General features: G+C 31.9%; 2 protein-coding genes and 1 long non-coding RNA gene across 7 annotated transcripts; 1 reads left to right on the top strand and 2 right to left on the bottom strand.

Annotated features, from left to right (window-relative positions):
- Positions 1-3,476: 3,476 nt before the first annotated feature.
- On the bottom strand, positions 3,477-4,259 carry LOC131600276 (major pollen allergen Ole e 10-like). Its single transcript, XM_058872463.1, has 3 exons — positions 4,108-4,259; positions 3,748-4,026; positions 3,477-3,668 (listed from the first exon to the last, which is right to left on the bottom strand). Exons 1-3 carry the CDS (start codon positions 4,226-4,228, stop codon positions 3,637-3,639), a joined length of 432 nt encoding a protein of 143 aa, XP_058728446.1. The 5' UTR covers positions 4,229-4,259; the 3' UTR covers positions 3,477-3,636.
- A 5,244-nt stretch (positions 4,260-9,503) lies between these two features.
- On the top strand, positions 9,504-12,651 carry LOC131595903 (uncharacterized). 5 transcript variants are annotated; one of them, XR_009282108.1, is made up of 4 exons: positions 9,504-10,018; positions 10,106-10,187; positions 11,087-11,310; positions 11,545-12,651. It is a non-coding gene; the product is annotated as an uncharacterized LOC131595903 (long non-coding RNA). The 5 variants fall into 5 exon arrangements; XR_009282109.1 differs by having other exon boundaries at positions 11,771-12,651; XR_009282111.1 differs by having other exon boundaries at positions 9,504-9,727; positions 9,883-10,018; positions 11,087-12,651.
- Positions 12,652-13,224: 573 nt separating this feature from the next.
- LOC131595902 (glucan endo-1,3-beta-glucosidase 7-like) lies at positions 13,225-14,304 on the bottom strand. The gene is made up of 4 exons (XM_058868424.1): positions 14,148-14,304; positions 13,996-14,066; positions 13,629-13,902; positions 13,225-13,505 (listed from the first exon to the last, which is right to left on the bottom strand). Exons 1-4 carry the CDS (start codon positions 14,266-14,268, stop codon positions 13,465-13,467), a joined length of 507 nt encoding a protein of 168 aa, XP_058724407.1. The 5' UTR covers positions 14,269-14,304; the 3' UTR covers positions 13,225-13,464.
- Positions 14,305-14,682: the final 378 nt, after the last annotated feature.

Consider the following 14,682-nt stretch of genomic DNA (forward strand, 5'->3'; position numbering starts at 1 on the left):
TCTGCTCTTAAGGAATGGAATTGGCGTTGTCAGCTTTGATTGAAGAATATGAATTAAGGGATGGTATTGAAGAGTAATTCAATATTCAGAAGATGAGCATCAGAAGTTCTGATGTGGGCTGATCTTCTGATGGTTACTCAGAAGATAGTGTTGACCAGAAGATGTTATCTTCTGGGTCCTGTTAGCTTAGCTATTTAGTCAGTAAGTGTACTTTAGTATTTGTTAGTCTTTGTACTATGTGTACCTTTAGACTTGCTCACTAAGTTTACTTTATTAGGGCTGATGTGGCAAGATTTTTCTTTTGTATAAATAGCCTTGTAGTAGCTATCACTTATCAACAACGCAAGTAGAATATACAATGTTATTCTCTCTCATTAATCTTTGCGTCGTTATTCTCTTTGTCATCATCTTTATTCATTGTGCACCAACAGTTATTGTGTATGAAGGAAGCTGAACAGATCGGTTTCTACTTGTTTTTGCAGATTTGGTTGAGGAAGATGGTGGTGAAATTTGTGCGCAGCATAACAATGCTTTTCCTCCTTCCGTTGTTGTGAGCAGTTGTATTTATAGGAGAGATTGGTTGAAATTCTGTGAGAATTGAGAGAAAGGTTTGAGGGAAATGAGAGGGAGAGTTTGTTACAGAAAAACTCAATTTGGAATAAGTTTGTGAGCAATCCGTGAGCTCTTTTTGAGCAACAAGGGCCTTTGATCAAATTATTTAAATGGTGTAGATTGTTTTGTGATAAAATCTGTTAGAACTTGAATGAATTGTGTTTGTTTGTAAATGAAATTGAATTTGAATTTTGAATGAATTTTGGTGTAAAGATTGAATTTGTGAAGTGTGAAAATTATGAACTTTGTTTTGCTGGGTGTGAAGCGTTTATGGACATGTATGTGGGGTCCCAACAATTCTCATCTCATGGCTTAATGAAATAAAATATGGCTTAGACTTGTAAAACATAGCTTAATGGATTGGCTTGCAAATAGCTTGGATCAAACGTGAATGGGCCTTGACTTATTTCTTGAATGGACCAAATGGACCTCCTTTTATATTAATTGCACTTATTAAAAATAAAAAGAAGAAGAAATAAAAAATATATCTTAAAAAGAAAAAATAATGATTTACTAATTTAAATTCAAAATTTAACTTAAATCTAAATTGAATTAAAAATAAAAATTATAAATTTAAAGGATTAGTAAAATAAACAGAAAATACTATTAAATTGTAAAATCGAACAGAAATGCCAAAGATGAACATATACCCAATTTTTTTCTTTTGAATGAATGCAAAATGTAAATGGACAAATAGCATGAAAATAAAAAGGGACAAAAAATGGAGTATTACAACTGCTGTTATTTAAATATCTTCAATCAGAGGATATGAAGACGGTTGTGCTTCATATAATCGTAGTGGAAGATAGTCAAATATCTCAGTAACTGATTTATGCCATGAGTGAATGCATGAACTCTTTTTTTGTTTTAGAATGAGATATGAGATGAGACAGACTCTGAACTTTGTGGGGGAATATGGCACCACAAGAGACAAACTATTGCTGGAGAAACTCAAAAAAGGAATCAAGAACTCCTCAGGGGAATAACGAAAGAAAAGGGTAATAGACTCTAATGAAAGAAATAGCTGAGAAAACAATATATCTTTGGTTATCTGTTAGGGTGACAAGGAATATCCAGTGCTAAAGAGGGTGAGAAAACCTTGAAAAAAATGTAGGAACGTCTAAGAATTGCATTAGACGACACCAATCATTAGAGACATTCATAAGAGTAATGAATGAACTCTGGATCATATCCAGAAAAGACATTGGATGTAAAAAGGATTCAAACTTTGAGGAAATATCGGAAACATCCAGAATGAATATTCGATGGAAGGAAGTCAACAAGACTCAAGAGTGGCATTGAATGCAAGAGGAGACATACGAACCTGGAAATACGACAGAGATGTCCAAGAGTAACATTGGACGAAAGGAATCCAAACTCTGGAAAACATCAGGAACATCCAGGAGTAGCATTGGACAAAAGGAAACAAAAAAAAAACATCCAAGAGTGGCATTGGATGCAAAAGGAAACCTAAACCCTAAAATACGTCAGATTCATCCAAGGAGCAATAGATGAAATGGAAACCAATTTAGAAATCTCAATAGCCTTCCAGAATGAACATTGGATGGAATGGAAAATAAACCCGAGGAACAGCCAAGAGTGGCATTGGGCGAAACGAATGTTATCCAAGCTCGAAGATATTTGGGAGGTCAGGAAAATATGAAAACTAAGTTTTTGCATGACATTTGGGAGGGGAAATTCCCGTTGAATGTCTATTTCGAGAGGTTGTTTCTCATATTGGAAGAGTGGGTGTCTTCTAAAGTGATAGTTTTTTATTGATATTTGTTGCATGATAGATTGTTGACTAGGAAAAACCTTGGTAGTCATCAAATTCTCTCATTTGATTGTGGTGAGGTGCGCACTGTGTTTAGATTAGGCGGAGTTTGTGGACCATTTGTTTGTCATCTATGAGGTAGACTCCTTGTTTTTGTATAAGGTGTTTAAGCAGATGGGTATGCTTACATCTCTTCGGTGCTCGATGGTTGATGTGTTTGGGGATTTTTGCAAGGGAAAAAAGTCTCTTATAGATTTGGTTTCAATCTAGCATTAGGTAGTCTGTTGAAAGTGATAAAATTAGTTTATTTGTTTTGAAAAAGGGATGGTAAACCATTGGATGTCTTTGATTATAGGCTTGGATTGGAAGTGGGTTCATGCCCATGTTTCGAGAGCTGACTTTTTTTTGCTAGACTAGAAGAGAGGGATACAATTTGATGTCTTCGCTCTAAGTGTCAAAATTTTAAAATTCAATTAGAAATTAAATCCAATTATCTAGACAATTTTTTTCAAAATGATATTCAAAGAATTTAATATTATTTAATTTTTTGCAATTTATTTTAGAACCTCCCTAAACATATTACTTTAATAAAATATAAAATGTCGCTTTTTATTTCAGTTTGAAGAGGGTTTTCAGAAACCGCCTCACAATAATTGCCACAATAAAGCGCGTTTTTTTTTAGTGCTTCAACAAGAAATTAAATCCAATTATCTAGACAGTTACGTTTTTTCAAAATGATATTCAAATAATTTAGTAATATTTAACTTTTTGCAATTTATTTGATTGCTTTAGGTTCTGGAAGTGCAATACTTTAACTTCAAATACTAAATATATTATCTTTACTTTTTAATTTTGAGATTGAGTCTTTTGAGTGATAAACGAACAATTGCTCATAATCTTGCAAGGTAGACATTAATTTTTTTTTTTACTAAAAACGGTTTTTTAAAGTTAATACTCTTTGATTTTAGAGTTTCTATGAACTTATTTTGATTTGGTAAAAAAGAAAAGCAAAAAAGTAAAGGATTTGTCTCTTCATTGTTCAACAAGCTTGAACTCATGACCCAAATATTCCGATTCAGAGACACACATGTAGCAAATAAAAACTTTATTCATTATCAGTTCTTCAAATACAGAGACACACAGGTAGCAAATAAAATCATAAGTTCTTATGGCATTAATTAGGAATATTTGTTTAAATTAAACATAAAAGTGGTATAAACGTATTAGAATCTATGTATATCTTCAAGCACTTAAGCAAACACGCAATCCTGTCGTCCTCCACCTAAAAACAAGCATGTTTATACATAATCTCATCAAACGCAAAAATATTAAATATATGTTATAAATAATGAAATGCTTACTTGAGATTGGATCATAAACAATGAGACCAGTGTTTCCAAAATAGCAGCTGGAATTGGTTCTTTGATTCTTTGCAAAATACTGATTCATAACCACAGATGCATGGAACACTAGTGTATCTGGATTAAAGCAGGATCCTCCTGGCTGAATCAATTTGCAATCACCCAAATTGTTGCAAGCGTATTCAATGTTTAACAGCAGCTCTTTCTCACTGGCTGAAGGTTTAGCCACACACCAATATTGTTCTTGATCTTGTCCATTACCAAACTTGAGATTTATTCCTGTATGTGTGAAAAATGAAAATCAATTTATCATTCTTCCAACCTGCATTATGTATTAGTAATAAATTTAAACTAAAATACCTGCTGCGAAAACCAAAACCAACAGAACCATCGTGAGAATAGAGCCAATTGATGATGACATTGCTGCTAACAACTTTTCAATGATTCTCTTCTTCTTTTCTCTAAGTTTTGTGGTGTTCATCTCATTTTAATAAGGACTCTTATATACATAAATAAAAACTACCAAAATTAATAATCCTTATCAAATAATGTGCACAGTCTACACGTTAAGAATTAATATGGTAAGATAATACTTGGCGTCTATCACTTTATTTTACCACCTAGGAAAATAAATTTATATTTACAATTAGTCTTTTATTGCTAAATCAAGTTTACGTACGTCTTCCAACTTCAATTAATAATATCCACTTTGGATGCATGTCATAGTCTTGCACTCAATTTCATTTTTCTTGTTTGTTACTATCATTTTTTGGGTAACTATTTTTTGTATTATCATTTATGATGCCAAAATTCTATCTTTCATGATGGGTTGTATTTTCTCTAATATATATATATCAAAATATTATATTAGAGAAAGTAAAAAATAAAAGAAAGTAAAACACGCGTTCTCTTCATTTTGCTATAATTTTAATTGTAAATACTGCAAATTTGTTCTTCTTAATGGTAAAGAAAAGTCTCTAAATGGTAAACAAGATGATACAATGTTTGGAGCCTTTAATTATTGATTTTTTTTTAAAGTGTTATATTTAGTCTATATAGTTGCTCATACTATATTTTATATTATTTTCTCCATCTCATAAAAGTACTATATTTAAAATTTAAAAACTAATTAATTAAATATATTTTTTATTTATTTTTCATTGATTAATCTAATTGTAAGAATTCAACCTTACCCAACAACAAACTGAACTGATTTAATGGATAATCCACATAAATAAATGAAATGTTTCGGATTTGATTTTTTATATATGATGTCATCGTAAAATATTTGTTAAATTAATTTTAATAAAAATTATTATAATTACAACTAAAATATTATTAATAATTATAATAAATAGCATAATAAGTCATGTTACAAATAAATAAAAATATATTAATATAGAATAAAAAACCAGCATTTCATACGGTGATGATTTTATTAATATATTGTTTAAAAGCATATTAAAATATTAATTATGCGTCTTTAACCAAATTTTTAATAGGTTATCCCTAACTAATATTTATAATATTATATAAAAATTGAATATTTTATGATTCAATAACATATATTTAAAACTTTATTTCTGATTTATTTTTCTAAAACTTTTTTATACTAACTTACATATTAAATTACTAACATACTAATATTTGAATTTTTTAATATAAAATATTTTATTTAAGAAATTGTTTATTAAATTGGGTGAACGTGAATAATTATTTAAAGTATTCTGTTTAAGAAATTATTTATTAAAAAATTCTATTAACATATTAAATTGTTTACCCACTTCAACTATTTATTTTATATTTTATTTGTTATGTGAATAAAAAAAATAATTGAAATGTGAACATGAATGAAGTTTGGTTTTTCCGTATATACTTAGGAGATGAGAAATAGTCTTTGACTAACTAGACTAGAAATCATAAAACTATCTATACAAACATGAACTATTGAGGAAAGCACTATTTTACAAACAATTATTTTAAAAAAATGGGTTTGAAAGGTCTGAAAGAAACCATATACTAACAGCTTGGCACCGTAGATATGGGGGAGTATTGTAATAATCTTGATACCAAATCAACTGCTTCTAGAGGCATGCGCTTATGGAAGATCTAGTAAAAGAAAATCATCAAATATTTATTAGTATAGTAAATAATAAAAAAATGAAAACTTTAGAAGAAACTACACAATCCATAAGATTCAAGCTTGTAAAGAGTAAATAATAAGAAAGATGCGATTATGAAAGTTGAAGGTGAAGAGTTGAAATAATGTTTCCTGGAGAAATGAAAGGGATGGAGAAATGAAAGGGAAAGAGAAATTGGGGAAGAAATAAATTGAAAAGGGAAACTAGAATGATAAAAGTATATATTACATTTTGCTAGGGGCACTTCAAGCATAACACTGCCACACCAGTCTGTCATTGGATTTGATTTGACCCAACAATCACATTTTGCTAGGGGGTATCCCTCGCAAATTGAACAGTAATATTTTTCAAGGGGCTGCCCCTAGCAAAATATTATTTGCTTGTCAGTTTTGTCTTCCAAAAAAAAAAAAAAAAATGATGCCATTGGACATTGCGACGGGACTCCCCTCACAATGTTTTTTTTTTCAAAATTCAAAATTCTCACCATAAATTTAGCGACGGGGAGCCCCAAGTAATTTAGTTTTTAATTTTAATTTTTGATTTCTACATTGCGAGGGGTTTAACCCCAAGCAACGTAATTAATTTTGTGAGGGGCTTAACCCCTAGCATATACCCCTGGCAAAGATTAGTTTTTCTTGTAGTGTATCATATCCCACAGATCAACGTCGTGAGCTAGAAAGAAACTCTCGATTCTGACTTTCCAGTAATCGAAGTTCTCTCCGTCAAATATTGGTGGTCTTCCACTGATTTTGTCTCTATCGTCATAGATGTCATTGTTGTTGTTTTTTACTGGATCTGTCATAGTGTTTTTTGTTTAAGATCTTTTTCTGACACGGTTAAGTGTATGCACCTAGAACCAGGCGCTCTGAAGCCAATTGAAGGATCGAAAAACACAATAAGGGGGTTGGATTGGGTTTTTAATAAAATAAAAACTTAATGACACGTTTGGTTATTCTGGTTTGTTTGAAGTCAAACTACTCCAGTCCACCCTATCAAGGTGATTTCGCCTCTCTCTTACGAGGTCTTAGTCCACTTATCAAACTTGATTACACTACATCACGAAGACAACCGTCAACGTCTTCTCAAGCTTAAACCACAACCCGGTTTGCTCAAGGAACAACAATTACAATAACTTAATTTGTGTGTTTACAAAAATGCTTGTAATAAGCTGTATCACAACAGTGATTTATACACAAGAATCAAAATCACAAAAGCACTATAATAGAAATTATGAATATTGTTTAAGCTTTGCTTTTCGCGTGCGTGAGAGAGTTGTACAATTCTTCAACAAATACTCCTTTATATAGGAGGGTAATTTAACCCGATGGAAGACACATATTCTTGTTAAGGAAACATGTTGAATTGCCGAATTAATATAATTTCCATATGAGCATATTCTGTCCCTTGAGAATAATTTCCAGCCGTTAAGAGAAGATCTTGTTTTTAATGCTTTGTAACAGAACTGTTCATCAGAGTATCATATCAGCGTTGGTGCATGAAGAGTTTCTATATTCGAGCTTTATCAGAACTTCTTGTTTTCGTATACTTCCCTCAAAGTCTCCGGAACTTATTATTTTTGAAAATCTTTCTTAACGCACCTTCTTCTTCTGAGAAATCACTTGTGCTGCTCGTTCTTTCTTCTGATATGCTTTCAGAACTTCTGTAAAATAAAATAGAAGATTAGGGAGCATATTTGTTCTTATTAAAAATATGTGTTTGTTATCATCAAAACTATAACCAAACTATGTTCTAACAGTTTTAAATTGGACTGTTTGAGTTTAATTTATTGACCGAGGTTCTAACTTTATTTAGGTGTTGGTGACCTGTTTTTCTGAAATACAGTAGAAATCCATGTGCACTTTCCTATTAAGCCTCACTTTTGATTGCATAGAACATTGAAACATTGAATATGTTCATTTGTTGTGAAGTGAGTGATTTTACCATTTTTTAGTCCCAAAGTAATGCCCTTTTGGCATAGATGGCTCTTCCAACTTAACATGTATAACCTTTACTGATGTTGAAAGTAACTCTCCTTCAGTTCGTGATGCAGAAACCTGGTAGATTATGTTGGGATCATGCTGCAGTACATTGGCAGAACCTTTAAATCTGTTGAAATTAACTCTCCTTCATTTGCTTAATAATGAAAAACTTTTTTTTTTTAAGCAAGAAACCAATATATTAACTCAAGAAGCAAAAAACAAACAGTACAAAAACTCCCCCATCAAAGAAAATTACACACCTATTATAATCTAGCTTAAGTAAAACAATGGGTTATTGCTAAACTCAAAGAAATTACAATTGGTACACATAATTTTCCCGATAAAAGACCACCTCCAAATAAGAGCTTTACAACTCCACACAACATCTCTAGAGTTTCAAGCCGCATTGTTGAAGACAATATCATTCCTTCTTAACCAAATGCTCCAAATAATTGCAAGCCAAATAGTGTCCTCCTTCCCTTTTTTTACCTTCTTAGATCTACAAAATTTACTCCAATACCAAAAGCTCTCCTTCATATCCTCAAAGCACTTATGATCCATACCTATCCACTCGGCCATCTCCCTCCAAACAATATCGACATTCCGACAGAGCAAAAAAGAATGCAACATAGATTCATTAATGTCTTCACATAAAACACAATCAATCCTAGAAGAAATATCAATGATCCCTCTTTTCAAAAGTAAATCTTTAGTTGGGATTTTTTTGAGAAAACACCGCCAACCGAAAGCTTTTACCTTAAGCGGAACCTCCACCATCCAAACTTCTTTAAAAACCGAGTCATAGCAATTTGATGGACCAAAAGGAATATGATTGTTATTAAGAATGAGGTAACAAGAAGAAATTGAAAAAATACCATTTTTCTCATGATTCCAAGAAGCTTTGTCTTGCTTGAACAAACTCATATTCGCCGACAAAAGAAGTCTACCCAAAGCCTCAACTTGCCCAAAGAAACGATGCCCGCCTTCCGCAGCAAGGTGCAGCGCTGGGGCAGCCGCAGAAACAGTGCTGGCAGCACCCGCCGAACTCGGGTAAACGATAGAAGACTCCATGCCATCCGCAGCAGGATTCAGCGCTGCAACAACAGTACTGGCATCCGCAAAAACAGTGCTGGCAGCACCCTCCGAACTCGGGTAAATGGTATTTGCTATGCCAAGGTCGCTCCAAATCCACCTACCATTCTTCCACCCTCCCATGGCACCTATTGAAACCTCTTGCAAGCAAGAACTACTATATAAAATGGGAAAAAGATCTTTTAACTTTCCCTCTTTCAACCAAGGAGCATGCCAAAAGGATGTAGAACACCCATTACCTACATGAAAAAAACAATTGTTAGAAAAAAATTCCTCCGGAGTTTTGAACTCAAGAGAAGTAATGTCCCGCCACCACACCCACTACAAAAAATTAGATAATTAGCGGGAGTTAATGTGCGGGTGTTTTTAAAAACTCCAGCAAATTTGTCTTCCAAGAACGCTCCTCACTATTTGCAGGAGCTACTAAAAACTCCCCCAAATAAATCTGTCAAAATCGCCTCGTTTTCTTTATAAAGAATAATAAAAATTTATTTTTTATTTTTTTTTGGTCTCCCTCTTAAAAAAGCTGGCACGCACATATCTTTCCTTTTTTTCTTCTAGTTTCTCTCTCACAGCCTCTCTCTCCCTCTCTCCCTCTCTCCCTCTCTCAAATCCAATGCCACCGTTGCGTGTCGGTTCTCCTTCTTTTTGCAACTCAGTGCGCCACTGTTGTAGCTCGTTGGGATTCTTCTTATAGCAACACAGATCTATGATATGTTTGTTTCTTCAAGCCATGCCAATAGGGGTTTTCTTTGTCCCACGTTTTAGGTTAGATTTGAATTCCACTCTTACTCATATATCTTTTCTTTGAAATTCTTTTATTTGAATTTGGTTTGGTGTTTAACACTGCAAAACCCTAGGTTTCTTAATTTCCTCATGAAGATGGCGGTTCCCCCGTCTCTTTATCTTCCTTTTTCTCAAAGTTGCAGAAACCTTGGGATGAACAAATTCCTTCGCAGATCTGAAAGAAATATGTAAGAGGTTTCTTGGGTTATTATGAAGTGTTTCTTGAAGCTTTATTATTGGGATTCTGCTTTGACCCGGTTACTATGAAGAGAGGTAGTTATACGAATTATTTCTAGCTATTCATAAAGTAAGTTTTCATGTTTACATCTATAATATTTTGCTGGCTATTTTGATTTTTAGGATGATTAACAAAACCTATTGGATGCTTGAGGGAAGAATGTTAGTCCAGAAATTCAATGACACTTGTTCACAACGGGTGCTAGTAAGTCGAATCATATTTGTGTAAAGAAGTGATTTTGAGTTGACCATTTGGAATTCTTCTATATTTTTTACTGTTGGATAGTGTTGAAACATGGATGCACGAATCCTCCTATTTGTATTAAAGGGTTTATATTTTGAAGTAAACTTAAAATTGTATCCAATTACCCATATGATATGCATGATAGTTAGTCAATCCATATTCTTTCTAACTTTTGCTTATGGGCAATCACTGTCAGAACTGAAAATTAACCTGCAAGATAAGCAAAATACAAAAGTTAACATTTTGAACTGGTTTACTACAAATTTATTTCTATATAACAACTACACAATTAACATGTTGTTAGTGCCGTGTAAATTTGACCTTATAATGTAAATTTGCCTAAAATTGGTTAAATTTTGACAAAGATCAATTTGATCTTTGAAGGTGAGGAACAACACTTCTTAAGAAAGGAGGTTAAGATAACTACAACAGTTTAAACAATAATTGTTTGAATTGTAATGTGTAGATTTTAGTGACACTTTATAAATGAATTGATGGGACATTGTTATTAGTCCCTATTTGAATTGGTTTTCTTGATCATGTGATTGTTGCACATGATTTTTTCACTTGAATTTTAGATCCAAAGTCCTTGAATTTTCTATTGTGGGTTTTAAAGAAACTAAGGTAGCTTACCACAAACTGCCCCAGAAGTTGATGATCCCTATTGTTTGATCTTAACATGTGTTTTTTATATGTATGTATATGTATATGCATTATTTATACAATCCTTTTTTCGAATAGGGACTAGCCAGGGGTTTTATTATAATAGTCCAAGGAGTTTAATGATTTTCTTTCTGATGATCCATGTTTACGAGACTATTAAAAACTTATGTTTTCTGATGATTATTACACATTCGCAGTACTAAAGATGAATACCGTCAGAAGGCTTTGAAGTCCTCCAGTTCTCTCGTGATGGAACCTTGCATTTCAGATGTTGGTCCGGATAGTTGATTCACACGATTTATTCTCTCTGATACAATCACTTTCTATATTATAATCATAAATAAAGGAGAGTTTATTCTTCCTCTGTCTGTTTTTCATCTACAGCAGGATCAAATGGTCAAGCAATGCAATCATCAAAATAGTGAGTTTTATATTGGAAAATTTAATTAATGATATCTTAGTATTCTAAACTAACATATATTTTGTGATAGATAACTATTGTAATAGAGACTTTTATATTGAAAGTGAGACAGTATACTGTTTTTTTGAAACTTTGATTTCTAGGTTTTAATAGTGTTTAGTTTGATTTCTATTCTCTAAGTTTGATCACATTGTTTATCTTTTGCTAAATAACATTTTTAACTATTAAATGTAGCAACAAGATATTCAATGAACTAGGAGATTCAAAGTCATAAGTTATTTCAATTTTCAAGAATTTGTGGAGCTTCCTAAACCTGTAAGGGAATGTGATGTCACCCGATTTCTGAATGATAAATGAAATGTTAACTTCACAAGGACAGACAATAGAGTTTACAATATCAATTTTAATAGATTATTGGCATTAAGTTGTTTACATTCTCTGTCCAATCAAACTGTTGCAGGATAAGTCATTGAGTATTTACAAATTGAAGGAAGGAGAGCATCATTCACTATTCTCCTCACAAGATGGTAATTTCAATTGAGTTAAAATCAATACTTCATGTGTCTGTGAAACCAAGCTTCAATTTGTGAGAGACATTATTGATATGCTTTTTATGTTATTTTTTCTATTTTGGTTTTTTAGATGTTTATAAATGTGTCATAGTGGTACTTGGCTATATATGAATGGCTACGATGGTAAGCCCTTTCAATTAAAATAACTATATAATTTTCACTTACCGAATAGTTTTTATAAGCTTATACTTTTATATCTAAGTTAGTTGAGAAGAGTCCTTTTGTCAATATATAAATTAACAAATTTAAAGCTTGAATGCTGTGATTTTTTTTTTGCATATCTTAAATATTTTGCGGGGGTTTCGAGCCTCCATAAAGCAACCGCCCCAGTTTATTCACCAAGATACCAGCGGTCGCTCAAAACCCCCGCTAATAAATTGTGGGAATCATATAAACGGCAGTTTTTAAAACTCCAGCAAAACATTTAGCGGAGGTCAGAAACCCCCGCTAATTGGAAAGATAACCCCCGCTATCCAGGCGCGTTTTTTGTAGTGACCGATGAAGATTGATCCAAGTAGTTGCTCTTGGAACAAAAAGAGGCTCGCAATTTAATAATGAAAAACTTAATGTATGATTGTTTCTATTGCAGGAAAATGACAAACATAAATGATTTTGTGTTTGATATCCAAGCAAAGTCTAGCACAAATTTAAGACAGATGATGATATCAATGAGGATTTTCAGTCATTCGAAGATGAAGAGACATAGATGAAGAGATGTGTAGATGTTCAAGTTTATTTTTATATATTAAAAATGTTATTTTGAATATGAGTGATGGCTGACATTTGAATATGTTTTGTTGATTGTGAATCAATGAGTTATGTTATTTTGTTATATAATTTCTTTAACATTTAAGATCATTTTAAAATTTGTACTTTATTAATAATATTATATAAAAAAGATTTATTAATGAAAATATTATTTAAGTTTCTGGAGTAGCTTGTGTTTTTATTCTTTTGTTGATCATTTTTTCTGTTTTCTCCATTTGGAGCAGGGCGTGTTAGCTGTGAGCTATCGGTGGTTTGGGATGTGGGGTTATTGACTTTCATTTGTTGGTGTTAGTTTTAGTGTCTAGATGGTTGTTGTTGTTGTTGTAATTCTTTGGTTGTTGTAATTCTTTTTCTGGTTGTGAATTGTATACTGGCCTTATTCTATCATGTCTTATGCTAGTGATCTTTGTTTATTTTATTTTGCCTTCTGTTTAAAAAAAACAATACTTTCAAGGCTTAAAACCTTGCTAAAAGTGTGTTGATTCCAATTTCTACACATGCTCATCAATAATACCTACTCTTTAAGCTCTCAGTCATCTCAGACAAAAAAAAAACTCTAATATCATGTAACAAATGAGAAAGCCACATATGCAACATTAAATTTAATTAATAACAATAACATTAAAAGAAAAAAAATTTCCCTTCGGATAAAAACAAAGTAAACAAACCATTTTGAGAGATCTAAGACATCATGTTTAGTAAAGAGAAAAATCATATCACACACATAAAAAATAAAAGTAATAAATATGCTGAACATTGCAACGTTTTGATAGAACTTTAGCACGCATCATGTTTATTAATAATATATTCTCTTCTATTTATGCCACCCCAAGCCATAGTCGCAGTTGCCATAACCTGTACATGAAACAAAATAGTAAATTAAAACATGATAGATATGTAATTCCATCAAATTAAAGTTAAGTTTCTTGATAAATAACAAATGGAGAATAATTTATAAAATTATGAAATGCTGCTTACTTGGATCGGTAATAACAACGATGCCACCAAAAGCATTACAGATGCTTAAATCACTTCCAAGAGTTATATAGTGCTTACTCAAAACAACAGAGGCATGGTTGTATATGTTATTAGGTTCTAAACACTCTCCACCATAATACACAGGGGCGCAATAATATCTGACACAAATCATATCAAGGACAACATTCTGCTGTTCCTCGGTTAAAGATGGGCTGACAATGCACCAGCTCTTTCCAGAAATGACTATTCCGCCTTTTGGAACTCTTTCATCTGTCTATATTTATCATCATCAAATGAAAACAAATTTCAGTTTTCATATATGTCACAAAATACTTAAATTAAGTATTCAGGAGTTTTTATTTTTTACCTTAGCCTCTTTGTCAAACTTAAACCAATGTGGTTCTTGATCTTGTCCATTACCAAACTTGAGAGTTATTCCTGTATGTGTAAAAAATGAAAATCGATTTAACATTCTTTAAACCTGCATTATGTAATAGAAATATATTTAAACAAAAATACCTGCTGCAAGAACCAAAACCAACAGAACCATGGTGAGAATAGAGCCAATTGATGATGACATAGCTGCTAACAACTTTTCAATGATTCTCTTCTTCTTTTCTCTAAGTTTTGTGGTGTTCATCTCATTTTAATAAGGACTCTTATATACATAAATAAAAACTACCAAAATTAATAATCCTTATCAAATAATGTGCACAGTCTACACGTTAAGAATTAATATGGTAAGATAATACTTGGCGTCTATCACTTTATTTTACCACCTAGGAAAATAAATTTATATTTACAATTAGTCTTTTATTGCTAAATCAAGTTTACGTACGTCTTCCAACTTCAATTAATAATATCCACTTTGGATGCATGTCATAGTCTTGCACTCAATTTCATTTTTCTTGTTTGTTACTATCATTTTTTGGGTAACTATTTTTTGTATTATCATTTATGATGCCAAAATTCTATCTTTCATGATGGGTTGTATTTTCTCTAATATATATATATCAAAATATTATATTAGAGAAAGTAAAAAATAAAAGAAAGT

The sequence above is a fragment of the Vicia villosa genome, linkage group LG4 (genome assembly GCF_029867415.1).
Source record: "Vicia villosa cultivar HV-30 ecotype Madison, WI linkage group LG4, Vvil1.0, whole genome shotgun sequence".
NCBI lineage: Eukaryota > Viridiplantae > Streptophyta > Magnoliopsida > Fabales > Fabaceae > Vicia > Vicia villosa.